Source organism: Nelusetta ayraudi, unplaced genomic scaffold, assembly GCF_046127955.1.
Source record: "Nelusetta ayraudi isolate G7.1 ecotype Tasmania unplaced genomic scaffold, CSIRO-AGI_Nayr_v1 ptg000060l, whole genome shotgun sequence".
NCBI classification, from domain to species: Eukaryota; Metazoa; Chordata; class Actinopteri; order Tetraodontiformes; family Monacanthidae; genus Nelusetta; species Nelusetta ayraudi.
Genome location: NW_027466110.1, coordinates 5,942,074 through 5,967,500, shown reverse-complemented (window position 1 = coordinate 5,967,500; position 25,427 = coordinate 5,942,074). Strand labels below are relative to the sequence as shown.

At 45.7% G+C, this 25,427-nt stretch overlaps 1 protein-coding gene across 2 annotated transcripts; it reads right to left on the bottom strand.

Annotated features, from left to right (window-relative positions):
* Positions 1-441: 441 nt before the first annotated feature.
* htr1fa (5-hydroxytryptamine (serotonin) receptor 1Fa) lies at positions 442-24,710 on the bottom strand. Of its 2 annotated transcripts, XM_076040208.1 has the most exons (3): positions 24,610-24,710; positions 3,454-3,568; positions 442-3,054 (listed from the first exon to the last, which is right to left on the bottom strand). In XM_076040208.1, the coding sequence occupies exon 3, from the start codon at positions 3,051-3,053 to the stop codon at positions 1,815-1,817; it is 1,239 nt and encodes a 412-aa protein (XP_075896323.1). In that variant the 5' UTR covers position 3,054; positions 3,454-3,568; positions 24,610-24,710; the 3' UTR covers positions 442-1,814. The 2 variants fall into 2 exon arrangements, with proteins under 2 accessions (XP_075896323.1, XP_075896325.1); XM_076040210.1 differs by lacking the exon at positions 24,610-24,710 and having other exon boundaries at positions 3,454-4,055.
* Between the last annotated feature and the right edge of the window lie 717 nt (positions 24,711-25,427).

Here is a 25,427-nt window from a genome sequence, read left to right as displayed (position 1 = left end):
ATTGGAATCAAGGGAATGGGGCTTAAAATGTGCAGCAAAGTCAAGTTCGATCTAAACAATCCTGAAAAAAAAAACAACAAAAAAAAACTGCAGGTCAACCTATTCAATACATGTTTTCCTTATCGCTTGATCATTGATGCCTTATTTAAAACACGGGATTTCTCCATAATAAAACTTTATAGACAGGATTTGCCTGATTGTTGGGCGCGTGACATTTTGTGGGTACATAGATCTCATTTGTTTCTGTGACGCAGTTAAAATCACGGCATGCAACGAGTCTGCCGTCCTTCTAAGATACCACAGGGGGGCGCATTCGCACCAGCTGCTCCTTGTTGAATAATGAGCAGATGGGAATATGACGCTTCGCTGCAACACATTGGCATTATTTACACCTCTAAAACATGATTGCCCTGATATATGGGTTATTCATGACATCACTTCTGCCGTGCACGTGAGGAGGCGCTGCCTTCAATCTTCACTCAAACGTGTGTCGTCGTCGAGTCAGAGAAGAACCAGAGGAGCAGCGATCATACTGGATACGTGGACTGTTTATTGTTGAATTCTGAAACATGAGAGACAAAGGACAGAAACTGCACATACACATACTGCTCATATTGTCATCATCTATGTAGTATTATGCATGACACCGCCGCGTATTGTCTCTCTGACATACAGCCCACCCTCACACTTGACTCATTGCCACTATTTCCATCAACATGTGCCCTCTCGGAGGCAGTAAAGAAATAGTAGCTCTATTCCTGGTACGTGAGTGGGATTAATGTAATGAGGATTTCTCCACCAGCGGTTCTCACATTAGTTACAACCTAATGCCGGCAGCTGTGTGGGAGTGAGATGGACAGGGCTGTATGAATAGGTAAATAAAGAAAAAGAGTAAAAAAAAAAAAAAAAAGGGGCGGGGGGGAAGTAAAGGTTGTGCAAAAACATCATTCAAAGTGGCAGCATCTTAGAACCTACAACCCAAATGTTTATACTGATCTCCTAATACATATGTATATATTTTTTTTACAAACACATTATGTCGTTTTTTTGTCCTAAGTCATTTTTCTGTTAAATTCTCTTTAGATTTGATCTGAACATTATACGATATATATAACTCTGCGTGGCCATAGGCAAGTCAACATCACTGCCTGACGAGAACCTTATGGGATTTCATAATTCTTGGAATGTTTTTTTTTTTTGCATGGCTGTACACATACAACATTCACATATTTCTCTTCACAAACACGACAACAGTCAACCGGATGTCTTCTCACGTGATGGCCGCTGGCAATGCTGTGGTTTCATAAACATGTTTTTTTCACATTTCGCCCAGCAGCTTGGGAGGAGACAGAGAGGCGGGGGGTCATTAGATGGAACAGACATCCGGTCGGCTATTTCAGAACCTTTTAAATGAGACCAATCACTAACACGCAGAACCCAGACCTCAAAAAGGTCAGCGGCGGCCCGTTTCCTGAAGACAGACGCGTCACTGTCCCTTTAAAACTCTCCAACTAACATGAAGGAAGTCCCCTGACGTTTCTATGAATAACCGGTCTTGGATTTCACGCGTGGAACTTTGCTGTAATTCTGGTTGCTGAGCCGATGCCATCGAGGCTGCTGGAGTGGCCGCTGAAGTGTCTGGAAATGGGTGTCAATCCTTTCCCTCTTGAGATGATTCCTCTCTCTCACTCCCTCTCCCTCGGGCACATTCAGTCAGTCAGTTAGTTCTTTCCTGCCGAGCCATCAGTTTGCTCATCACTGGTCCTGAACACGTATCAGGTTTTGGTAACTGTCTTGACTCGCGAATCGGACCATCAGAGGTAGTGGCTGCAGCGTACGAGTCTCTGGAAAGCCTTTTTGAAGTCCTCGTTGAAGATGGTGTAGATGAGCGGGTTGATGAGCGAGTTGATGTAACCGAGCCACGTCAGGAAGTCCGCCATCTCCACCGAGGTGCTGCACGATCCACACATGTTGACGATCACCTCCTTGACGAAGAAGGGCAGCCAGCAGATGACGAAGGCGCCGATGATCAAGCCCAAGGTGGACGCCGCCTTGCGCTCCCGCGCGCCCGAAATGCGCGGCCCCTGCGACAGCTGGCTGCGGCGGGACTCGCTGCGCGACTCGTGCCGCCGTGACTCAAACCGCCGTGACTCGCCCTTGCGCGCCTTGCAGTGCACGGCCCTGGCTTTGGGCCGTGCCCGTGAGCCCGTGTCCCTCGGGGTCTCCTCGGTTGAGGGCTCCGAGACGGACTTCTCCGGCGGGCTCACGGGCACAGGGCTCCGCGGGCCGTCATCCACGTCGCCGTCACCCGCTGGGTACGTGGACGGGATCATGCTGCCGTTGGTCATGCATGAATGGCGGCTGGCCCGGCTGGCCTCCCTCCGCATGTAGAGGGTCTGAGCAGCGCGGTAGATTTTGTAGTAGAGGATGAGGATGAGCAGAAGCGGGATGTAGAATGCTCCGAAGGTGGAGTACAAGGTGAAGGCGATGTGATGGTGCATGATGATGCACTGGTCTTCGTGCTCGGCATCGCCGCTGAAGTGGCGCCACACCAGCGGCGGGAGCGAGACCAGGATGGACAGGAGCCACACCACGGCCACCATGGCTCCGGCCCGGGCGCCTGTGCGCTTGCGCGAGTACTCCACGGCGTCGGTAATGGCCCGGTAGCGGTCGATGGCGATGGCGGCCAGGTGCAGGATGGAGCACGTGCAGCAGGCGATGTCCACGCTCAGCCATATGGTGCACACGGCCTGACCCATGATCCACGTCTCCTTCTGGATGTACATGATGCTGAAGGGCATGACCAGCACGGCCACCAGCAGGTCGGTCACCGCCAGCGAGCAGATGAGGTAGTTGGCCGGGTGGTGCAGCTTGCGCGTAACGGCGATGGCCGTGATCACCAGGCAGTTGAAGAAGGTGGTGATGATGGCCACGATGGAGAGGGTGACGGTCAGCAGGATCTTGTTGGGAGGCGGCTTGGCTGTGTCCAGTGAGTCGTTGCCGCTGCTGCTGGTCTCAAACACCGACTCGTTTGGGAAGTTTGGGAAATCCATTCTGAAAGAGGGACATACAAGACATAGAAGATGTTCATTCAGAGGGAGACAACTGTTTGCGAGCCCCGTGCCGGGGCTCTCACCCCATCAGGAATTGGCTATTTTCTATAAGTCTGCTTTGTTTTATCCCATTACAAAATTGAGCTGACGTGCATTAAAGTTTCTTCACAGCAGGAGCTCTGCTGCACTTTTCAGCCTTTTCCTTCCCTCAAACATTCATAACTGACAACTTCTCATGCATAAAACATGCGGTTTGCACGAGAGTGGATGAAAAGAGGGTCTTCATTCAAATTGTGTTTTTTAAAGGTAATGGACTTGGAAGGGGCTGTGCTCAAGGTCTTGCCTGGGTAAGTCTGCCAAGAATCTGAAAGATTAAAAAAAGGGGGAGATGGAATCCTACTTGTCTAGACTATAAAATGTTGCATCCAGTTGGCTCAGTGTGCGGCAGACAGCCTCCTCTGATCGGTCCCGCCCGCTAGCTCTGCCATCACATCAGCCCGGCCAATCGCTGGTACCTGGGACAAAAAGTTGTGAACAAAACAGCCTGGTGAAAACACACGAGGGAGGGAGAGAGCGAAAGCAAAGAGTGTGTGTAAGGCTGATGAGCAATACTTGAAGGCAGTCAAATACAGCCAAGGACGAGCACGCTTATGCAACAGTAAAAAAAATTGCTGCTTGTGTGATGAGAGGGTTTTTCAACTTCTTTCAGAAGTTTGAAAAAAAGCTGATCTTAGTTTTCTAAAGACTGACTGAACATCAGTGGAAGTGTTCTTTGTTTTGGACAAAAATCTACTTTTACAGTACTCACACAAGTGTACTACTGCATCAAGTTACTGGTGAAAGAAGGAAATGAACGTCACCAAGCCAACACAGAAATATCTGTTGGCGGGGGAGAGGGGATCTCTGCATTCAGTGGAATTATTTGGTCAATCTCCATTTACCAACAGCCACAGCGATCAAAAGCGAACAGCGCAGCAGGTGCGACATGCCGCAGCACTTCTCCTTCGCTCTACTCAGTATCCTAAAGACATGAGTGGGAACCGTTGCTATAGAGACGCAAGAAGTATCTATTTTTTTTTTTACTCTTAACGCTGCGACTGGAGCAGAAGCAGCCAAACTCCGGCTGCCGGGTCTTTGGCACTGAGGCCACTCGATTGGCAGGCGGCAGGTTTGGGAGTTGGTGGGTGGGTGGGTGGTTAGATGGGTGGATGACTGGGACGTTCCGGCCTACACGACACCTGCACGGGATGGGGAGAGTCCAGATCACCTGACCCGAAGGCGTGGTAACGTGTCCGCTGAAGGTATCCCTCACTAAAGAGTCCCAAGCCTGATCTTGACTAAAGGAGTGGACTTGAGGAGGCTAGAAAGCAATACAAGATCAAGCCCTGAAAGCTCAGTGGTCTCGTAGTAGAGTGTCTGCCCTGAGACTGGGAGGTTGTGGGTTCGATCCTGGACCAGGTATAGTCATACCAAAGGCTACCAAAAAATGGCAACTATTACCTCCCTGCTTGGCACTCAGTATTTAGTATTAGACTTGGGGGGTAGCTCACCCCTCACTCTGTCAGGGGATGGATGGGTCAAATTGGAGGACCAATTTCACCTCCTTTGGAATGTGACAATCAGTGGCACTTGGACTTTTAAAGAGCCAGTGAGGTCGTCATTACAATACTGAGCACCAAATGTAGGTGAAACTGTGTGAGAGCAGTGCAGAGGCACATGGTGAATATTGTCTACCTACTTCACTCCAGCCGTGGGAGCCGACCACACCACCAGTGAGTCACTTAGGCGCTTCATGATGCCGTTTTTAAAAAACAAAAGGGAAAGAAAGAAAAGATAAAGAAAAAAGAGAGAGCCAGAATGTCTCCCACTTACAACAAATGCTGAAAATAACACTTAGCAGTTGTTACATGGGAGTCTTCAAGTTTAACTCTTTTTTCCTGTGCCCACAAATTGAAGGAAAATACCAAAAAATAACATGGAAAAAAAAAGGTTATATTGTATTTTTTTCCCCCAACACAGTGTTAGTGCAGCTTTTCAAAATTGATTTTCAGGCTGTTTGAGGGAAAATTACATCCTTAAAGTATAGTGTCGCCAAACACTTTAATAAAAGGCTGAAAGGCTGTGATTCGCTTCATTATACAACACTGGTAGCAAAAATAAAAAAATAAGTAAAAACTACGTTAAAACGGCTGTTGCAGCAACGTGTTCTGAGAGTGTGAAGTGGAGGAATGCATCTCTGTTTGGAGACTGAACAAAAATGACAGAAAACGGCACTCTTTTTTTTCATGTCACACTGCGGTTCTGTGCACTTCCAATTCGACCTTGAATCCATTTGATACAAACCCCCAAGACTGCTAAATATGCAGATTACTTTTTCCCGTTTAACTACTGGAGCGCTAACATGTCAGCAAGCAGATGTTTCCTCAGCCAACAACAGCTATTTCTGCCGTGTTTGTGCACGGCTGTATATTTTCTGTGTACAACAGGAGTCACAGCGGGCCACATACTTCCTCCCTCTTTTGCATGCGCGTATATATGTGCAGTGATTGACAACATGCCTTAAACAGTGTCAGCCTGTCATTACGCACAACAAAGGAATCGTCCGCTTTTTTCTTCAAATCTTCAGAAAGGCAGGCTCCCCGTTCAAGGCCATCAGAGGATAATCTTCAGTGAGCTGCAGCGAATCTGCTCTCTGCTTATTCTGAAGAAAGGGGTGGGAGGAGGAAAACACCAAACCCAATGCCCTTGTGAGGAAAAAAAACAGCTTCATTTACTGGCTGATAACCACATTGTTTCGAAATTACACAGGAAAACTTTTACAGAAAGTTACATTCCACGGCTGCGCCGCATCGTGTTCCTCATTAATTATCCACTCATTACGGACAGGCTGATAAGAGATAAGTACCAGCGCCGTCCGATACCACTCGGGCATGTTCAGTATGCTCCGAGAGCTGCGATATTTGTGGATTTGTTCGGCTGCAAATTAGCCTCGCCGATTCTGCTGCCTCTGCCAGAGTCTCCAGGTTGTGCAAGATAACGAGGCAGCTGGAAAAAAAAAAAAAAATGAAATGAAAGTATTTTCCTGTCACCGTGAGTGACGAAGAGCCGAGTTTAAAGATCCCACATTAGAGGCGTCTCCACGTCTTAAATGGAACTCCAGTGGACTCCAGTGGAATCCATTAACCACAAAAAAATGTGCATAGCTCTGGAGAGCAGCAGGTTTTATTTAAGACTTTGTGTTTGCAGCCTCCTGAAAAAAAAATGACTTCAGCCTCCCATTTGTTTGGAAATGCAAAAGACGTTGTGAATTACTAACTTGGGAAAGTCTACGTTGTGGTTTAAGGTTAAATTAGCACAGAAAACATGACTGTGTATCATCATCGTCTTGAAATTTTGGCTTCAACCTGACTCTACTCTTCGTGGCCAAATGAATTAGGTTTATCATTAAAGGTATATTGAGGTCAGGGCCTCTCTGACACAAACTCAGCCACGTATTTAACACAGGTCAGCTGTGTTGTATACACACATACACGTGTACAGTACACGCTACTCCTGGCTCAGTCCACTCCACTCTGCCTCAGAAGCACCGGGAGAGTCACGTGGATTACAATCTCTGAGATGCGACCAGATTGTTCCGCGCAAAGACAGTAGCACTGCCAAGTGTTGCCGTGAGGCAGAGGAGCTGTGAAAAACCCAGGTGTGACTGACAGCTCGGTGCTGGAATTTAAAAAAAGAAAAGGGAAAAAAACATGACTAAAAGCGGCAGCGTACGAGGGCAATGAGCCTCTTATTTATTGGCCAATCCGTCTGTCTGTGTATCTGTTTTCATCTGCCGGGTGGATGCAATTTAGCGATGGAGCTAAATGACAAAGTTGGCCAGGAGGTAAGACGAGGACGACCCGCTGCTGTCAAGGCCTGAAATACGACTTGTTTTCCAAAGGCTTTACACAGACAGCAAAAGGGAAACCACAATGGCGCTGGCACCTGCGGGCCGCTAACTATATCTTCATGCACAAAGAGATGCTGAAAAAAATGTAATTTCATTCTTCACACGAACCCTTGAAGGCAAAGCAGCGCTGGCTGGCACGGAAGCGAGGCATAGATGACCGATGCTTTTACACGGCTGCATTTGGCAGCTCACGGGGCTATCCCGGCTAGCACTGAGCAGAGGCGTGCCGCACTCTCCACAATTAAGACAACGGGTCATTACAGGGTAGAGAGAGAGAGAGAGAGACAGAGAGAGAGAGAGAGAGAGAGAGAGAGAGAGAGAGAGAGAGAGAGAGAGAGAGAGAGAGAGAGAGAGAAACTCACACCCACGGCAAATTAGCGTTGGCCATCAATCTGCCTGACGTGTCTTTGGAGTGAGGGAAGTGGTGGAGTGTCGAGAAGGGAAAACTTGGAAAACACGGCAAACCCGATGTAAAGAGACTTGACACCAGTTGGAAATTGAACCCAAAAACATTTTTTTCCACCTTGAGGAACAACATCACCTGAAAGGCAATAAATCAAACGCAGGGATTAGCTACAGCGCTGCTTAAATGTCATGGTGGTCATTATGTGGACTTGCGGTCCCTGTCAGTGGAGACGGAAGAGGCTGATGAAATTGTAACTTTGAAACATTAAAACCTGCAATAAAGTAAAAAAAAAAAGGAGAAGCTGGAAGAGAGTGGAGCAGCCCTCGCCGCTCCCCCTGGTGGACTGACCAGACTCAGGCTTTACCACATCATTTCACGTGAGTAGCCAAAGTTTTATGTTTGACTGCACGGGAGGCTGCACACACGAGTCGCAGCCGCAGCTCCGGCTCCCTGATTTATGCAGATAAAGGCGTCAGCTGGTGCGACACCGCTCCCTCTGGGCCAACACGGATCGAGCTGGATTTTACTCCAGGATTTGTGAAGGATTTGGAAGAAGCAGAGATGTATTTTTCTTTTTCTTTTCATCCTCTGTTCTTAATTATCTGTTCATGTGCCTCTATCCTGGGCTCTTCTTCTTTCATTAAACAGCAACAGGCCTCACAACAGGGTGAGGGAGCTGTGTGTGTGTGTTGGGAGGGTTGGGGGGGGGGGGGTGGATCTGGCATCTGCTGAACCTTCTGATGGTGGCTGACAGGAAACAATCTGGCCGGATCATCCTGCTGCGTTCACCACCCTTAAGATGACGGATTCTGCTTCATTTAAACAAAAATCCCACTGCTGCTCCTGCTGCTGAGCCCAGAATGACGGGACAAAACAATTCTCACGCCGGGAGGGCGTCCGCGCCAGCATGATTTTAGCATGCACACTGGCTCTGCTGTGTTTGAGCCAAGCTCGGAGAAAAACTTGTCACCTGGACGGCCGAACTTGAAAACATCTGTAGAAACATACCAACGCCGCCGGACAGACAGTGGATTAGAATAAATAATACATGAAAAGTTAATCAGTCACTTCCTTCCTTCCTGCTCCTGATTGCCGTCCATTCACCCGCCCCCCGCCTCCCTGCATTTATCTCCTGCACTTGTTTTGTTAGTTTCCTCTCGCCCGCCTCAGCACTGCGCCTCAGACGTGGGTGAATTTTTAAGACAGACGCTCCCCAGAAATTGCGGCGCACTTGAACGCCGCTCTCGGGAGCCTCGCTTCGCTAATTAGATAATGCAGAGGAAAAAAAAAAAAAAATACAACATGCATCTGGGAAGCCGGTGACGCAGCAGCTTCTGCACGGTGTTGCTGTAACCTGCAACCGACCGCTATTCCGCCGTCGCAGGCTCAGGCAGATTGATGGTGAATGAACTAAAAGGTCTGACATTGTAGTTTTTAGTCAAACAATTTATTTGCTCCGGCGACCTCTTTGTTTCTGAGCGAGTGCTGGAGAATATCCATCCAGACAGAGGCAGAATCACACTTAAAATGTCTCATTCAGAGTTTAACAGGCAGATTCATCAGCAACAGACTCACCTAATCCTTTAGCACAGTTTACCTCATGAATGTAAATAAGAACTGAACACAGGACTTCCAATATGGTGGCACGGCAAGCTTTTCCAGCGGCCACTCAAGGAACTGCAGCCAAAACTCTCATGCGGCCTGAAAAGCATTTTTCCCATACACTGCAATACGAAAAGAAACGCTTGTATAACGGTTAACCGGACACCTCTGGACAAAATCATAGTTCATAATAAAGCTTTCTATTGTATATTTGTTAAGTTGTGGTTTTGAACCTGGCTCGCTTCTGAAGGCCAGAAATCCTGAGAAAATACTTTATTCCAGCATAACGCCACATCAGGTCACGTGTCCTATCTTGGCTACCGATTGGCTGATGCAATGATCGCGGGAGCTACAGAGGCATGATGGGAAGTGACCCTACTGCTAATGCTTTAGCCTATGGGCTTCATAATTTGAAATTAAATTCAAGATGTATTACTTTTATGGATTCTGTGGACCTGGTTTGCACGAACGCAGAAGACACGGCTCATTTTCAGGTCCCCCAAAAGTGGCAACAACCCTCTGAATCGTCCCGTGTTGGCCCTAAAATAAAGGCCAGACAAGGCCACCGGCGTCCGTCTCACAGACCCAGCGAAGGTGGTGTTCCCTTTCCAGTGGCTCCCTTTGAAGACGGCCCGGCTGGTGCCGTGTTTGATCTGTGCTCTTTAACTTTAAAGCGCCGTGGCCATCCTGTCATTAAATATGCTGATTCAACGTCTGCTGTGACGGGACAACCTACGAGCTGAAGTTTCTTTATTTTATATTATATATATTTATATTAGTAACTTTTCTTTCACTTTCTGGCACAAACACTCCCAAAGGGTGAGCGAGGAAGAGATCAAGTTATTGGTATTCGAAGTTTGCAACACATTCTGAAGGTCACGTCGATGAAATCAGGACACCTGACATGCAGGATGGATGTTTTCCAAATTTGTTGGATCATTTGAAAAAAATAAAATAAAATAAAAAATCCATCAGGGTAAAAGCCCATAAAAAATGTTTGGGGAAAGGAAGTCCTTTCCAAACGACCACTGATGTGATTGGACGGACCTTCAGCTGGTCTGCTTTCAATGCGCACCAGTCAGATTCCTTCACTCAGTGAGCAGGTGGCTAGACGAAGCCTCTGATTGGTTCAAGTTGTTGGATTGTTAATTGCAGGTGTGTGATGTGTTGACAACGCTTGGACACTAAAACCAGACTGTTCAACATCCGGTGTCACCTGATGACCAGTTGAACCGGAAGTGTGTGACCCCGCTGCTCAACCCACCGTCTCTGGCTCCGCCTCCTCTACCTCCTCCGTCCTTGTGCCACCGTTTCCACCGGCTGATATTCACAGAGCCTGGCGGTACAATAAATCCCCGCTGAGTCTCGATCACCAGCGTCTGCCAGCAAATAAAGGCCTGGGCTTCTTTTTTTACAGAGCGTTCTTTCAGGCTTTGTTCCGTTTCAGTCCAGCTGCTGCGCTTACTGCCCATTGGTCGACAGGAGAGGTTCCGTTAGACGAAATGGAACTCAACATCACGGACACATTATATTAATTACAAGCGGACATACAGGAAATGTTCTGTCAATATGGCAGCTGTGATAAAGGGCCCTCTCTGGGTTTTCTTGTCCCAGTTTCCTCTTGGGCAAAAAATGAATCTTTTTCTCACTGCTTAGTCATGATGCATTAAATATTATGTGTTATTTATTTATTTATTTATTTATTTATTTATTTATTTATAAATAAATAAATAAATAAATAAAGCTCACAGATTTTTCTCATTATTACCCCTCACAGATGGGCTTTGACAACAGTCATTTTATTACTGCACTGGTCAGAGAATTTCTTCTGTATTTACTGCAGACTTCTCGACTGGGAGCGTTCATCTGTCTACACATACAAAACTTACTTGGGTCAGAAAAGGCCAGAGAGCTGATGGCAACATTGCTATGAATTGCTAACCATGAAACTTGAAGGGCGGCGGGAGTCTTAACTCGAGTAACAATCCAGTTATAACTCCGCCAGTCCTGCCCTGCCAGGGTTTTGTGATTGCGGTGGACTGAGGGGCTAATTGTCTGTGCAACATTTGTGACATTTTTCACTCGCTGTGGACCTTCCCTGCAAACAAGCTGTTGTTTATGACTCAGTCGCAGACTCGCATGAATGAAATGGATTCTGCCAGTCTCAACAAAACATAGACATTGTGAAAAAACACAGTGTAAGTTTTTTCTCTTGTGGACTTTGGCTCAGAACAGGAGTGAGATTGCAATTGTACTGAACAATCACTTTGTATTTCCCCAAAGATTTTTTTCTCTATCAATTCAAGCAACGTCTCAGGAAAGGCATTCAAAACACTAATTACAGCTGCACAACGTCGTTTCTACAGTCATCACTTCCAAAGCTCTCAACACAACTTTAAATCAACTTTAATCGCTTCAGCCGTCACATTGAAAATTATTTTGATTGAATTTATTTTGCTTTCCAAATCTATCCCATTATCTATGTAAACTCCATGAATATATGACATTAAAATTTTCAACCGTGTGTTACGATGGCAAATTGCCTCCAAAGTCGTGGAATCGTTGTAGGGACAATCTTTAATTACCGCATTTATCTACACACAGCGTTACTTGAGGTCGTGCCAGCAATAGAAACTATGAGCAAAGCGTTGCAGGTCGCAATCATTTATTTAAAAAAGAAATGCACCAACCAAAAAGGCAAAGCAATGAATCGCTAAAACTCTACTTCTATTAATAGTTTCACATGCCACATAATGCTGCCCCAGGGTACACTTTATTTAATTTAGCCTGAGATTTAGATGATTTCTCCGAGGACTCGCTGCCTCCTCTTATCTAACAAAGGATATGAATCCCCCCCCAACAACACTGCATTTATGGTGCTCAGTGTATTTGGCATAGACTGAAATACATTTACATATAAAATATTGTTCAATGTATGGACTTGACAGGGGATGATATATTACTCTGGGAGGTAGTTATATGCTTGCTGCAGTCTCTTTGTTTTGGAAGTTATAATGTGACTGGAAGTTTAACATATGATCTGTTGACTTGAACCCTTGGAGAAATGAACACCACAAGTTGATACACACCAACAAGTTACAGCTTTTTAGGATGATTTTTTTCCTTGATTGATGCCACCATTAAAACGCATAATGAAGTGGATGAGCAATTAATTGTCTAATAGCCAAATGTCGCAGCTATTAGGGTCGTCATGCTGCCAAAGTTAAACGGTGCCGATTTACAAATGAAATGTGTTGCTCATCTGCCAAAGAGGCCCCTTGATTAACATTTCAGCAGCCAAACATTTTTAGATGATCAGACTCGCCTTCCACTGAGTAACATCAACACAAGGATGCAGAAGCATATCTGACGAACAAACACGCGCTGTCTAATACGCCCAGATGGACACAATGTAGGCAACTGAAGAGTGAGTTGTTGGGATAATGATTTTTTCTTAAGTTGTGCCCCGATACAGATGACAGACGGACAGAGGAGACAGGACACGTCCTCCTTGTTAACCTGACAGTCTGTCCTGTCCATCCCTCAGTTCAGACGGCCTGCCTGCTAAAATATTTTAGTCCTGTCCGCCTGGCTCATCGATCCCGTCTGAGTTAAGAGTCTCTGGCCGACCGCGGCTTGGAAATATCTGCAACTGTGCCATGTATCGATAAATCCATGGCGTTGCCCAACGGTGCTGGAGCAGCAGGCGGATTTTTAACAGCGTGCTATTGCACGCGTTTCCCTTTTGCCTGCAATCGCCGCAGTTTGCAATCCATATATGTATTTTCCTTCCTCACACAAGAGGACAAAAGGGTAGGGAAACCAAGCATTCGCCTGGCTGGGAAGGAACTCCCTCACTGTAAAAGAGCTTTGCTGGTGCACAACAATACGAGTCCTCCGTGCTGCTTTTAGTGTTATGTTGTTTTAGACTCGTGCCTGCAGGGAAACCACGGGCAGACTGAGTGAGAACATGCAAACTTCACACAGGAAGAGAACCGGGGGGCAGGGAATCAAACCAGAGACAAGAACGAACCAATGCTGCGAGTGCTAACCAAATCAGCTCTCTGCCATAATGTTCTCTCTTTTACCACGATGACAGAAATAGAGAAAGCAAAACGACGAGCACTAACTGGAGAATCACTTGCACCACATTCACCAGGCTCGTCTTCATCACCAAATCTTTGAGAACTGCGCTTCCCCCGCTGTTTGAATCTGCCTCTCTGGCATAGACTATTTGTTGGCGAGTGGTAGCTGGTTTCACATGCACGATCTGGCACACACGCACACACGCCTGCATACACAATGACGCACAATTTGCCTAAAATGAGAAAATAATGAGCCACAGGGCGTTTCAATAAAGTTGATTTCATGCACAGTTCCTCAAGCCGGCGGAAGATGAGGGCCTCCACTGTGCACTTATTTCCACAAGAGATCCTGCGTAATGACGCTGCCTCGGTGTAAATGGACTGGATGAGGGCAGCGAACCAAGAGACTTGACTGATGGAGGCCTTTCTTGGCGGGGGAAAAAACAAAACATGCGGTCCATGTGGAAAAGCAGTTTTTGGCTTCAAGCGGAAGCAACATCAAACAAACATCTCTGAGGAAAAAAACCTCCAGCTTTCATATGTTTCCTGAAGCGAAAGACCTGCTGGCGGAATCTCAGAAGGCTTGTCGTCCTTCGGCGGATCAACGGGGAGAGTTAAAGGTTTAATTGGAAACGTGCCTTCCTTTTCTTGTCTCAACCTCGCACATGCCAGGTGCCGACCAAAGTGGTGCCAGCCAAGGTTATACCATTCATATGGTAAAAAAATCTTTCGACTCACAGGATGTTGGAGAGGAACAACAACAACAAAAAAAAAAATGCGCTGCCTGACTGGAGTGTGTTTTTGTGTGTGGTGGATCTAACCTTTGCAAGAAGGCGGATGTGTCGAACTGGGGAATTAAGCCAAGAACTTTTCTTTTTCTTCTCTTTTTTTCCACACGTTGTTTCAAAAGTTAATTAAATGCAAATTAAATGACTAGATTTCCTTTTGATGCACAGCTGAGTCATTGCACTCTCGCCTTCCTCTGCTGTCAAAGTGTGCAAGGTGAAAGAGAAGCTTTCGGGTGCAGCAGCCTTCAGCTTTCCAACTGAATTATGGAACTTTTGCAGAGCTGCGGCGGTTGCAAAATAACACCCCCTCAAATCACTGGCTAATTAGCATTATCAGCTATTGAGATCACTACCTTCTTAGGCCGTGTTTTTTGAGCCAATGCACGGGCTGTAAGAAGACAAAACGTCCATTTGCTTCGGCTCGGCTCAGAGGAGAGGGTAGGACGAAGAGGCGCCGGCTAAAATGAAGAGCGGACAAGAAGACATCCGGCTAATGAGTTTTCGGCGCTTACGGCACGCTCGATTTGGCCAGGGTCGAAGGAGCCAGCGCGGCCAACACTCAGGCGCTCATAAGCGAAGGGTTTGATCATTAAGTGAGCACACTTAAAACCACCTTGTCTATGAGGTGTAACTCTTGCACTTTTGCAGCCGTGTATGATGAGGCAAATTTGCATAAAGGTAGCGGAGCGATCAGGTGTGAACGTTCCCGCCAGAGCGGTGCGATTTTCTCCTCTCTGGTCTGGCTGAGCCCTTGTACAATGTAAATTTTATTTAATAAAATATAAAATATCTAGCTGTGCCAATGTTGGCAAAAAAGCAGCCAGTGTTTGGGGAGATGGAAGGGATGTATGGTCAGGGTTTAGCTTAGAGGAAAACAGGAAGTTGCTGCAAAGCTTCTAAAGTGGCTGCTGCAAGAAAGGGGGTTTACTCACGGCCAGGCAGCGTTGCCTCATTAAAAGAAGAGCAGAGGATTTTTGTAACTCCTGACCGACTTTGGCGAGAGCTGCATTTTACATGCGAGTTTAGCCCTTAGCTTAGCCCCTGCTGCTGGTCTTGGTCTCTGTATATAAAGGCTACACCTGGCAGGGCAGACGATCATCTTGGTTTCTTTTTCAAAAAAGTGTTGCCATGTTGATTAAAACTTAGTTCTTTTTGTTCCCTCTTTCTAAAAGTCACCAGTGGTCCCCTGGCTTTGTTCTCTAGGGTGCAGGGTGTGCTGCTCTTCCACTGTCAGCTGGCAAGCACTCCAGTCTCTCGCCTTCAAAAGGACAAGTGATGGCGGAAAGGGAACAGAGAGCAAAAAATGTTCCTTTCTGCATAAACTATTTAAATTCCATCTGTGTTAAGATGCACTGAATTTGGATTAGCATTAATAAGATAGCGGGGTGGGATTAGAAATCATGAAATGTAAATATGATGAGAAAGCTTTTTTTTTTTTTTTTTTTAGATAGAATCCCATTCCCATTGTGGTAAGGATTGGATGGCTTTTTGCAGCACAGCATTCTGTAAAAAATAATAATCAGTGAAGTCTTGCATTGGTCACTGAATTGTTAAGTAGGCTTACCTACTGTGCTGTGCAATTGCTTGTAACAGGCAGCAAATTGAATGAACTATATGAGTCATAGTGCAAGTTCATGAGAAGTACAATGCAAAAAATAGAGAGAAAAAAAAACATTCCTGTTGGCTAAACTGGTTTCTCCCTTTTGCAGATGCATCCTCTTTTTCACGCACAGGTGCACTTATAACATAACCTGTCCTTCATGTATTTTTTTTTTCTTTTTGAACAGATACTGACAATGTTTTTTTGTTTTTTTTCTGTAGCCATGTGAGATTAACCCTGGAGGACAAACACTTCATTTTTATGAGCAGCAGATGTTGTGGGGTTGTTTCCTGGTCAGGAGAGAAGATAGTGGAAACACTTCAGAGCTGTGTCTGAAACTAATTTAGGCTGCCGTTTGTGAAAATTGCTTTCAAAAAAATGATAATAGGGCTGTAACGGTGCATTGCATTCATATTTTAACTAGGGCCCTAGCGGTCAGGCTTAGAGTGAATTTCATAGCAAATAGAAGGGCAGTAAAACTTAAAGTACATATTTTTGTATCACCTGGGTGACATCATCAAATATCTGTTCATCCCTTGGAGCAGAGTTCGTTGACAGCGGGACGACTTGGAGGATACATTAACCCCGGCTCCTATTGCCCAGGCGGGCCCCCTGCAGGACTGGAGGAAACCGTCCTTCCATCTGTCTTCATCACCCAAACTGCAAAGAGGAGCCGATTTCACAATTACAACCAAGGAATCGACAATTGTCTAAGCCAATGGAATGTATGGATATATGCTTATTGAAAAATATATGTCCAGTGTAGTAGATGGCCAGTCCACCCCTCCATGCACGGCTTTAACCTCAAATCTTTCAGACAACTCAAATGACAATCACTCCACACTCTGTCATCCAGAACGCATCCACAAACTCCAGATTCCCAACTACTTTTGACGCAGCCGAGAAAAACTGTCAATCAGGAGGAAACCGTTTTGCTGAGCATAGCGGCAAAAAAGTCTAAAATTAACAATGTTCTGCACGTCTCTGTTGTCTCCAGTGGTTATCTTAGTTGCTGCTGTTGTCCAAGCAGTCAGCCCAGTCTGACCTCTGACTCCTGTTGACGAGACATTTTTCTGCACACAACTGCTCCTCTCTGGATATTTTCTATTTTTGGGAGCTGTTCTGTCAACCCAAGAAATTGTGTTGTAGATCAGCAGCAGGTTGTGAAACACCTGCACAACCAAATTGACCACATTCAAGATCACCACCTTCAGCCACATTCAAGGTAACTCCAGTTCCCTTTTCTTCCCCGTCCTGATGCTCATAATGAACTCCAGCAAGTCGTCTTGACTGCAAAGAGCGATTGAAGATTGTGCCCAATAAAGTGGCCAGTGAGCGTATTTATGCTTTCCAGTGACTCAGAGATTGTTTCCATCATCTCAACTGAATTGAAACCTTGGATGGAATCTTTGATAAGAAATAGATGGTTTGAGTTTAAAGTAAACAAAAAATACAAACAGTACTTACGCCTACGTCTTTGCCAAAGTTTTGAATTCTACCTCATTGTATCACAAAGTGGTCCAACTAGATCTTTTCTAGAACTTTGGAAAGTGAAAACGGTGATGTGCAGCGTGTGTCGTAAGACATCAATAAGATGTACAGTAGAGACACAAACACGCTCTGTGGGAATACTAATGCAAGCTGTGTTCCACCTGCATGTATAATCCTCCCACACACACACACACACACACACGCATACTCCCAACACACACACACACAAAGCAAACTCAAGTCTTTGAGGTCAGAGCAAAATTCTCATGAGATGAGTAATGGATGGCTGCACAATGGAAGGCATATTGAGAGAACGCTTTACAACATTTCAATCAGCCGAAGCGGTGAAATCTGCGTCGACAGTTTTATGCTTAAACGCGTTGACGGAAAACTCCACACGGCCGCAGCTGAAGACACCGAAATGGAGGCGAGGGCGAAGAGAGCAGCGATCGCTCTGAGCCGTTTCTGACCCGGAACTGTTGACAGCCAGAGGGAGGTGAGAGAGGGAGAGAGAGAGAGAAAGAGAGAGAGAGAGAGAGAGAGGATGAAACTCACCGACTCTCAACCTGGACGGAAACGTAGCAAGATTCTCACTTATTAGCATTGGTATTTGACAGGCAGAATGCTGTGTTTGTGCATGTGCAGGGGAAAAAAAAGACTCAACAGCCCTCTAGATTTCTCCTTCAAACAATGCAGAGATTTATAAGGAACAAAAGTGAGCGCCGCTTTGTACAGAATAATCAATAGTTTTTTCTTGTTATTATTATCGCTTTACTTCTGACATAAAGGACCATCTATTACACCCCCCCACGTACACACACACACACACACCCCTCAAGTCATAGAGATGCTATATGTCAGCACAGTGAGTGATGTACATCACCACAGCTGCTAATTCCTAACAAATTGATTTTTCTTTTTTATGTTTTTTTGCCATGGCAACACAGCTTTAAGGGCACCAGCGGTGGTTGGCCGGTCAGCGTGTCCATCATGGCAGAAACAAAGAAATAACGAAAAAAAAGAAAAGACTGCTGCTGTATCACTGCTGTCAATATTCTGAGAATGATCTATTAGATCAGAATCAGAAGATTAATACGTAGGAAGCCCGGGTTCTCCACGCCTCCTTTTTTTTTTCAGCGGCGTGAAGATGTTCCTGCAGAGTTTAACTAAACCGTGACGGAGCGCGACAACGGGGGATTCATCGGTAAGTAAATGAAGATGGTCCGATCTTTTAAAGACAGCGTTCTTTCCTGGTGGGTGTTTTTTTCTCTCTCTTTTTTTAGATGTAAACTCCCACTCAGTCTTTTAGCACAAAGCAGTGACGTAGGCTGCAGCGCCGATGCCCTCCCCTCCACAGCCCACACAAACACACACACACACACACACACACACACACACACGTACAAACACGCACGCAGAAGTTTACATGGAGAGCCACTGAAGTGCTAGCCTGCAAGATTCCGGCTCGGGGGCGGAGAATTTTATTATCATTAAGCGATTCCTCGCGGAGTTCATCAACTGGAGTCCAGCGAAAACTGCTCAGTTAAAGTCAAGCTCGACAAAAGCAATGAAGAGGAACAAGCAATAAATCACAGCAGCCGTGCTTGGAAGACAAATCCTGCTTGAATTTTGTGTCGGCCCCGTCAGAATTTGGCGTTTTTTCGATAGGACAGGAGGAAAAAGCATTTCAATACAAATAAAAATGCACTGTTTCCCAATGATTCCCCAACTAATCACCTTCCTGACAGAAATTACGTTCTGAAAAAAATGAGAAGCAGCATCGCTGATCTGCTTTGGGGAAAAAAAGACAGAAGGAGACCAAGAAGAGACGAGTTGTAATTGGGTGTCGGTACTGACATTGGCGTAGATGGCGCGTTAGAGGTAGTTCAGTCAATACTGGTTAAGATTTCACATGAAGAGAAGAAGAAATAATGTTGAGTGGCAGCTTTCTGGGGAGGAGGGAGGGGGAACCCCCCCCCAACCCTTAAATTAGCAGTCATACATTTGATAGGCCCACCAGAGCAGCTTCCTAGTTTTTCCTCCTCCTCGGCAAAACATGAAACTCCCCAACACGCAGCGAACAAGAGGAGCAAATTTTGAAATGCACTCATAATCACAGAGAAGATGGGAGGTGAGTGGGAGGCTGGAGAAAATGCAGCCTTCCTCGCCAGACCCTGTGCGAGCGCCTCTGAAGCTCTTTGTCCTGTCGGTTACGAGAGGCTCGGCTCCACCCTCGACCTCGCGCATGAGCCCCCTGCTCCCCGATCATCCATGACAGATTTAAACAGAAAAAGCGTAGGCAAGGGATGGAGTTCAACTGAACTGAGGGCCCAAGGAGTGTGTTGGAAGGGGGTAGGGTGTTCACAAAAACACCAAAGGGCATCAAAATAGTAAAAAAAATAAATAAATAATAAAAAAGTGTTCAAGCTGTGTCAGCTTGAAGTAAAATGTTTCTGTGTAATTTCATCAGAATATCTTGTTTTTCTTGTTCTGCCACAAGAATGTTTTGCAACATTTGCCAGATAACAAAATTAATTAGGTCTTTACTTTTGAAATGATCACAACTATCTGGCAGACTTGAATTAGTCTGTGTCAGGTAACTGTGCTTGATCAAAACTGTGATCTTTCCATTGTTTCCATTATTGGCTCTTCTGCGCAAAAACGGCCCGAAACAACGCAATGATTTCATTTTTCCACGACGATAAGAGATGATTTGAAAGGGCTCAGTGAAAATTCTGGTGAGGATCCAGAGGCCGCCGCCGCAGGAAGGGGGTGGTGAGTGTATCCGCGTGGAGCAGAACAAAGTGGAGATGGAACTCAGACATGACTAATGTGCTCCTGGAGAGATTTCGCCGAGCCGCGGTGCCACACATCCACAAAGAGCATCGTCCAAGTGGTTGAAACGTTAGACGCTCACGACTCGAAGAGGCATTTGCCAGTGCAACAGGGGTCTGACTGACTCAGCCGCGGCTCACAACGGGACTTCTTTTTTTTTTTTTTTTTGAAGATGTGCTTGATGCGCCGCCTCGTATCCCACACAACTTTACGCTAAATCTGGAGGAACAGACCAGTCTGCATGAAACCGGCTGTGGTTTTCATACAGTACGTAATAGGTAACTTTAAGGATCTAATTAGGAACTTTTTGGAACAAAATTCATAAAGGCTGAATACACATTTTACTTTGGCAATGCTTTTGATGGACATTAGGCGGCTCCAGCCGTCGGCGAAGATCCCAGAAATGAGAAAAGTCCATCCTTTGCTTCTTTGCTTGCTCCACTTTTCCCCAAATTCATGTTCAAACAATGAGTTCTGGAAATAATTTCTTCTGATGTCACACTAACTGAATGGCAACACGGCACAGGTGGATGGATCACTGCTTTGTGTATGTAAGCGCTGGCTGTCCTGCAGCTGCAAAAAATAAAATAAAAATGATGATATTTCTTTGGATAAGGGACGCAGGCACGTTAGGACTCAAAACAAGTTGGCTAAAAATAAAGGGAACAAAATCACAGAGGCTCGTTCCTTTCATTTGCCCCACAAGAAAAGAGTCAAAAATGTTCTGCAGTCTTTTGTTGGAGCGGACGAGTGCTCACCGCACACTCGCTTTTTTTTTCTTTTTCTCATGCTGATCTCAGTGGTCTTGGCCTCAGAACATTTGCTGCTGCATTCCATCAAGCGCTGGCGAAAAATAATGGATGGCTCCGCCTCCAGGTGATGCCATAGGCCTCCACTCTTGTTTCATTAGAAGTCAATTTACTGTCAGATACCAAGGGGACAGACAGACCATCCTTTAAGAGGGCGGCCACTCTTACTGTTGGAAGTGGCCAGTTGATGCACTGCCCCCCAACTCCCATCCCCCATCCCCCACCTCCCTGGGGGCATCTGGGTTGAGGTAAACTTTTGCAGAGTTCCTGCTTTACAATGGCAGATCTTTGGTTTTTGTTGTTGTTGTTTTTTTGTTTGTCAAGACATGAGCTGCAGAACAGGGGCTCCCAATCCGTCTGTCTCCTGCTCCGCTGCCGTGCGAGTCCTCTCACATCACACTGTCACACAATCAACAAACAAGAATCCCCAACGTGGCGCTGTCGTGTTTGCCTCCATGCTGTCAAGACCTCTCAAATATCTTCAGAGAGCCATGAGAAAAATGGGAACCACTGGGTATTTGCATTGTTTTTGTTTTTTGTTTTATTTTGAGGGCCGGTGTGGGCAAATGTTGGTGTGAGAATGTTTGAATTCTCATCTGTCATGGACTGTTGCAATTAATTAGACATTGATTCCTGGAAGAAGCCGGGATGATTTTTTTTCCGGTGGCTGAGGAGCATTTATGCAGTTCCTTCTCCATCAGGAACTCCAAGTGGTCACTTAAGGGAAATGAAGAGGTTGGAAAAAAAGGAATATTTTCACGGTCTGATGGGGAGAAAATGGTAAGATGTGGCTGGACAGACAGGCCACTAAAGGAGGAAAAAGACAAGAAAGATAAAAGAAAGAACCTTTGGATCAGGCAACTTGAGAGCCAAAGACTTTTAAAATTGCCGTCATTAATCAGAAATTACAAATTAGCATCCGTCCCCCTGATTTATGCCACGGGTTGAAGCAGGTTCTGTCACAGTAAGAGTGGGCAAACTTCAAGTGACTCGGCACGAGGAAATAAATCAACTCTGTTGGTGCAGTTACCACACACAGCAGTGATGGCGGCTCTGGATTATGCAATGTTAAAATGCCATTTCAAAGAGGCTAATTAAAATTAAAAAAAACTCTCTGTGTGGGTTTTTCTATAATCCAGCCATATGAAAACCCAACATTTAACATCTTTAAGTATTGTTGCAGATCAAAACGCACTCGGTTTTCCCCGCTGAGCGACGACGGGCTGGAAACAAAACCGCGTGATATGAGGGGCAGTTGAAAGCAGTACAGTAATTAAACATTATTGTCAAAACAAGAAGTCGTGTCTCGCGCAGCGTTTGAGTGGCCAATTTGCAGTCACGCTTCTGCGCTCGCAAAACAAAGAGAAAAAAAATCAGTGAAGCCTGAAAATATTTAGCAAACATTGGCAAAACACTGAGTTAACAGGTGGCTCTGTCAGGACAAGAGGTCTGCCGGTCAAATCTGGAAATCTGGAACATCCCACTGCGGCCCATACAGACCTGCACATATCAACTTCTCGTGCAGACCTTGATTGCAATGCATGCTTTATTATTTTCACACTTGCGCACCGCAATGCACTGTGGGAAAATTAGCTTGATCTCTGTTCCTCTTGCTGCCGCTTGGTGTCGTCTCTGTTTGGGTCGGTTTTCTCTTGTGCATCTGGTTGTGTTGCTTATTACATGTTTGTTAAAACCGTGTTGCACATGTAAGGCGCAAAACGCACCCTTCAGATACAATACACCCCTCCCCCCCCCATGAAGTGTCGCTTCCGGCATTACAGTGAAGCCATTTGTGTTGTTAGTGGCACTTGTCGGGGAGTTGGAATCAAAGGCTGATAAAGCCCCAGAGCTCCCATCTTATCGGTCCTAGTCTGCATTAAGTGACAATCAGTGACCTTTCGGCTGAAAGGAAAGCAGAGAGTGACTGCTGCAATGGGTGTTTTAAAACACCGTTGACCAAGACGGCTGCGTCCCTGGGCAGCGGCGGCTGTTAAGTCGTCTTTTGCACCGATAGCTTGAACTAACTGGCTCAACTGTGACTGTGAGGGATCAAAAAGACTCTTACAACATCCAGTCTGATGTTCTTGAGAGGCCCTTTGACTTCCAGGAGGACTTTTCCCAGATGAACATGGTGACATCCTCCTGCTCTGCCAGGTGAGCTGATCCGCGGCGCGCTGGCTGCAGGACGAGTCCCGGACTGAATGGCTCATTTGCAGTCTCATATAATCAGCAGCAATCGCCGTGTCCTTGGTGTGACTCTGTTACCCATCAGCACCGTCATCATTTTCCTGTCCAAGACAACTTCCACTGTCTCAAATTAACCACCACAAGTAAATGTGTCTCCTCTGCCAAAGGATGCAGACCTCCAGTCCTGCAGAACATTAATCAGCGGGAACGCTGCCAGTGACATCTTCTGCTTTATTAAATATATATGTATACATATATATATATATATATATATATATATATATATATATATATAATTATATATATTTATATATATATATATATACATATATATATATATAGTTTTTTACATAAATAAAAAAGGGGTGCGGCTCTGCAGGGCTAGTGTTTGTGGGCGTGTCCTTGACATGCTTTACATCCTTGACATTTTTTTGTATTCCATAGTTCAAAATAGCATCCAATATTTGTTGTTTGCTTTGTATTGTTTAATTGCAGTCGTCTGTGTTGCTGCATAACTATACAGTTAGGCAGTGCATGCTAAAAATTAGCTAATGCCAATACATCCCACATCCCCCCTCAGAATACCATACACTACTGTATATATGTATATATATATATATATATATATATATATATATATACATAAGAAATATGTTTATGCCTTCAACATCCATATCCATGATTTTGCAGAATCTTTCAATACTGACATCTCTCCCAGCACTGGGATCGGCCACAGTATCGTGTGCGTGCACATGTGCACACGCCTTCAAATTCATGCACATGAAATGAATACACTTGAAAAAAAAAAAGGAGCCTCCCAGTCACTCAGCACTGTGATTCCCCCACTGCCTCTTTATCACACCAAAACAGTCGGACAGTCAATGGAATTCTGCACAGATGCTGTGACACTCACCCCTCGCTCTCACTACACTCCCTTTTTTCCCGTTGGTTTTAGGGTTTTGATAAAAATGTTTATTTAGCGGACCAGCAGCCGAGTCTTTGACTGTGCCAGAACACAATCCCAGCTGAATTTCAAGCAATTTATGAATGCTGTCTTACTTTTGATTGCATGCAAACCATTAAAATAAACAAAGTTAAACAAAAAAAAAAACAAAAACAAAAACACAGCAATATATAGACTAGGCAGCAGCTATTCAGCACCTCACACAAGCAAGTGTAAGAGATTTCAGTCGAACCTGATGATATCCTGGCTGGATCAACCTGCACCAAATAGATTTAGCTGTTAATACCACCGACATTACTTATTGATTTATTTATTAATCAGTGTATTTGTCTCTCACGGAAGGGAATGGAAATTGAACTGTCATCACTGTTTTCAGTGAAGGAGAAAATCAAAGACGGGGGGTGGGGGGGGGGGGGACTGCAGTGTGTGGTTCCCGGGGAGCGCTAATAAATGTTTGCGCTGCGCTCAAGTCCTCCGGAACATCCGGCAGCTTCGACTTTATCACGTCAGGGTGGAATGAGGGAAGAAGAAAAAAAATAGTTCCAACTAAAACGGATGAGTGCCTGCGGACGCTGAAATACTCACGGAGCGCAGCGTCGCTGCTGCGAGCCAATTAACATTAACAAGGGTACACGAGCAATTATGTCACGTCAATTAATATGGACGCGTCGCACGCGAGGCGCGTATTCTGCAAACTACTTCCCTCGTCCGGCCCCGCGATACACACTAAACTGCATGACAGCTCGACTTCCGTCGCGTCCACAGCCCTGTTATTAATAATAACAATGACAAATAATAAAATAATAATAATAATAATAATGACAATAGTCGTAAACTCACCCGGCTTCCGTTCAGAGGGTCTAATGACCGCAGGAAACAGCGGATAGTGGTGATTACATTCCCTATTAGAGTCCCTTCACACCTCGGCGACGCTCACGCCGACACTCGCGCTGCCGTGCGTGCAGAGGCAGAGCACAGGGTGGGGGAGGAGGAGGAGGAGGAGGAGGGGTGACGCGCGCACGGAGGCGCGCCTCTCGGCCGCCCAGAGTGAGTGAGAGGGAGGTGTGAAGACACGATGAAGAGTAATAACAGCCCTGCGATAACCACCGCGGCTAATTAGCAGGCAAGAAGGGCTCCTCCGCCGGGGTCAACATTAAATGTGAGACTTAAATCTGAAAAGGTCGGACGTGACCCCGTAGTGTTGTTGTTTTAAATCTCAAGAGACGCCGCATGTCGACAAGGGCAAACCCCTCTTGTTTCGCCCGAAGCCGACAGCGGTTTTCAGTCCCGTCCTGCTGGTGTTACGTAACCAATCGGCTTCCTTGTAGGTGTGACAACGCTGCAAGATGCTCTTCAAAAAACCAACCCGAAACAAAACAAAAACAGGAACAAGTAACACAGGAAGTGTCTGCAAGCCTAGATACTGCTAGTGTGATTAGCATCAGCAAACCACACGCCATCAGTGCTCGTGACAGAAACGTAATAGACTGGACACACCGGTCAAATTATCATCTTTAAGCTTGATGATTATTCTTCTTTCCACTATTATTGTGATGTTGTCGTGCCATTATGCAATTCAAGCACCTGAGCGAGCAACTGCGAAAAAAGCTTCAGTGCATTAGCCGTAGCACGATGATTGAGAGGGTGTAGTGCCTCTG

Coding starts and splice junctions, on each gene's coding strand:
- htr1fa (XM_076040208.1), bottom strand. CDS start 3,053: ATGGATTTCCCAAACTTCCCAAACGAGTCGGTGTTTGAGACCAGCAGC.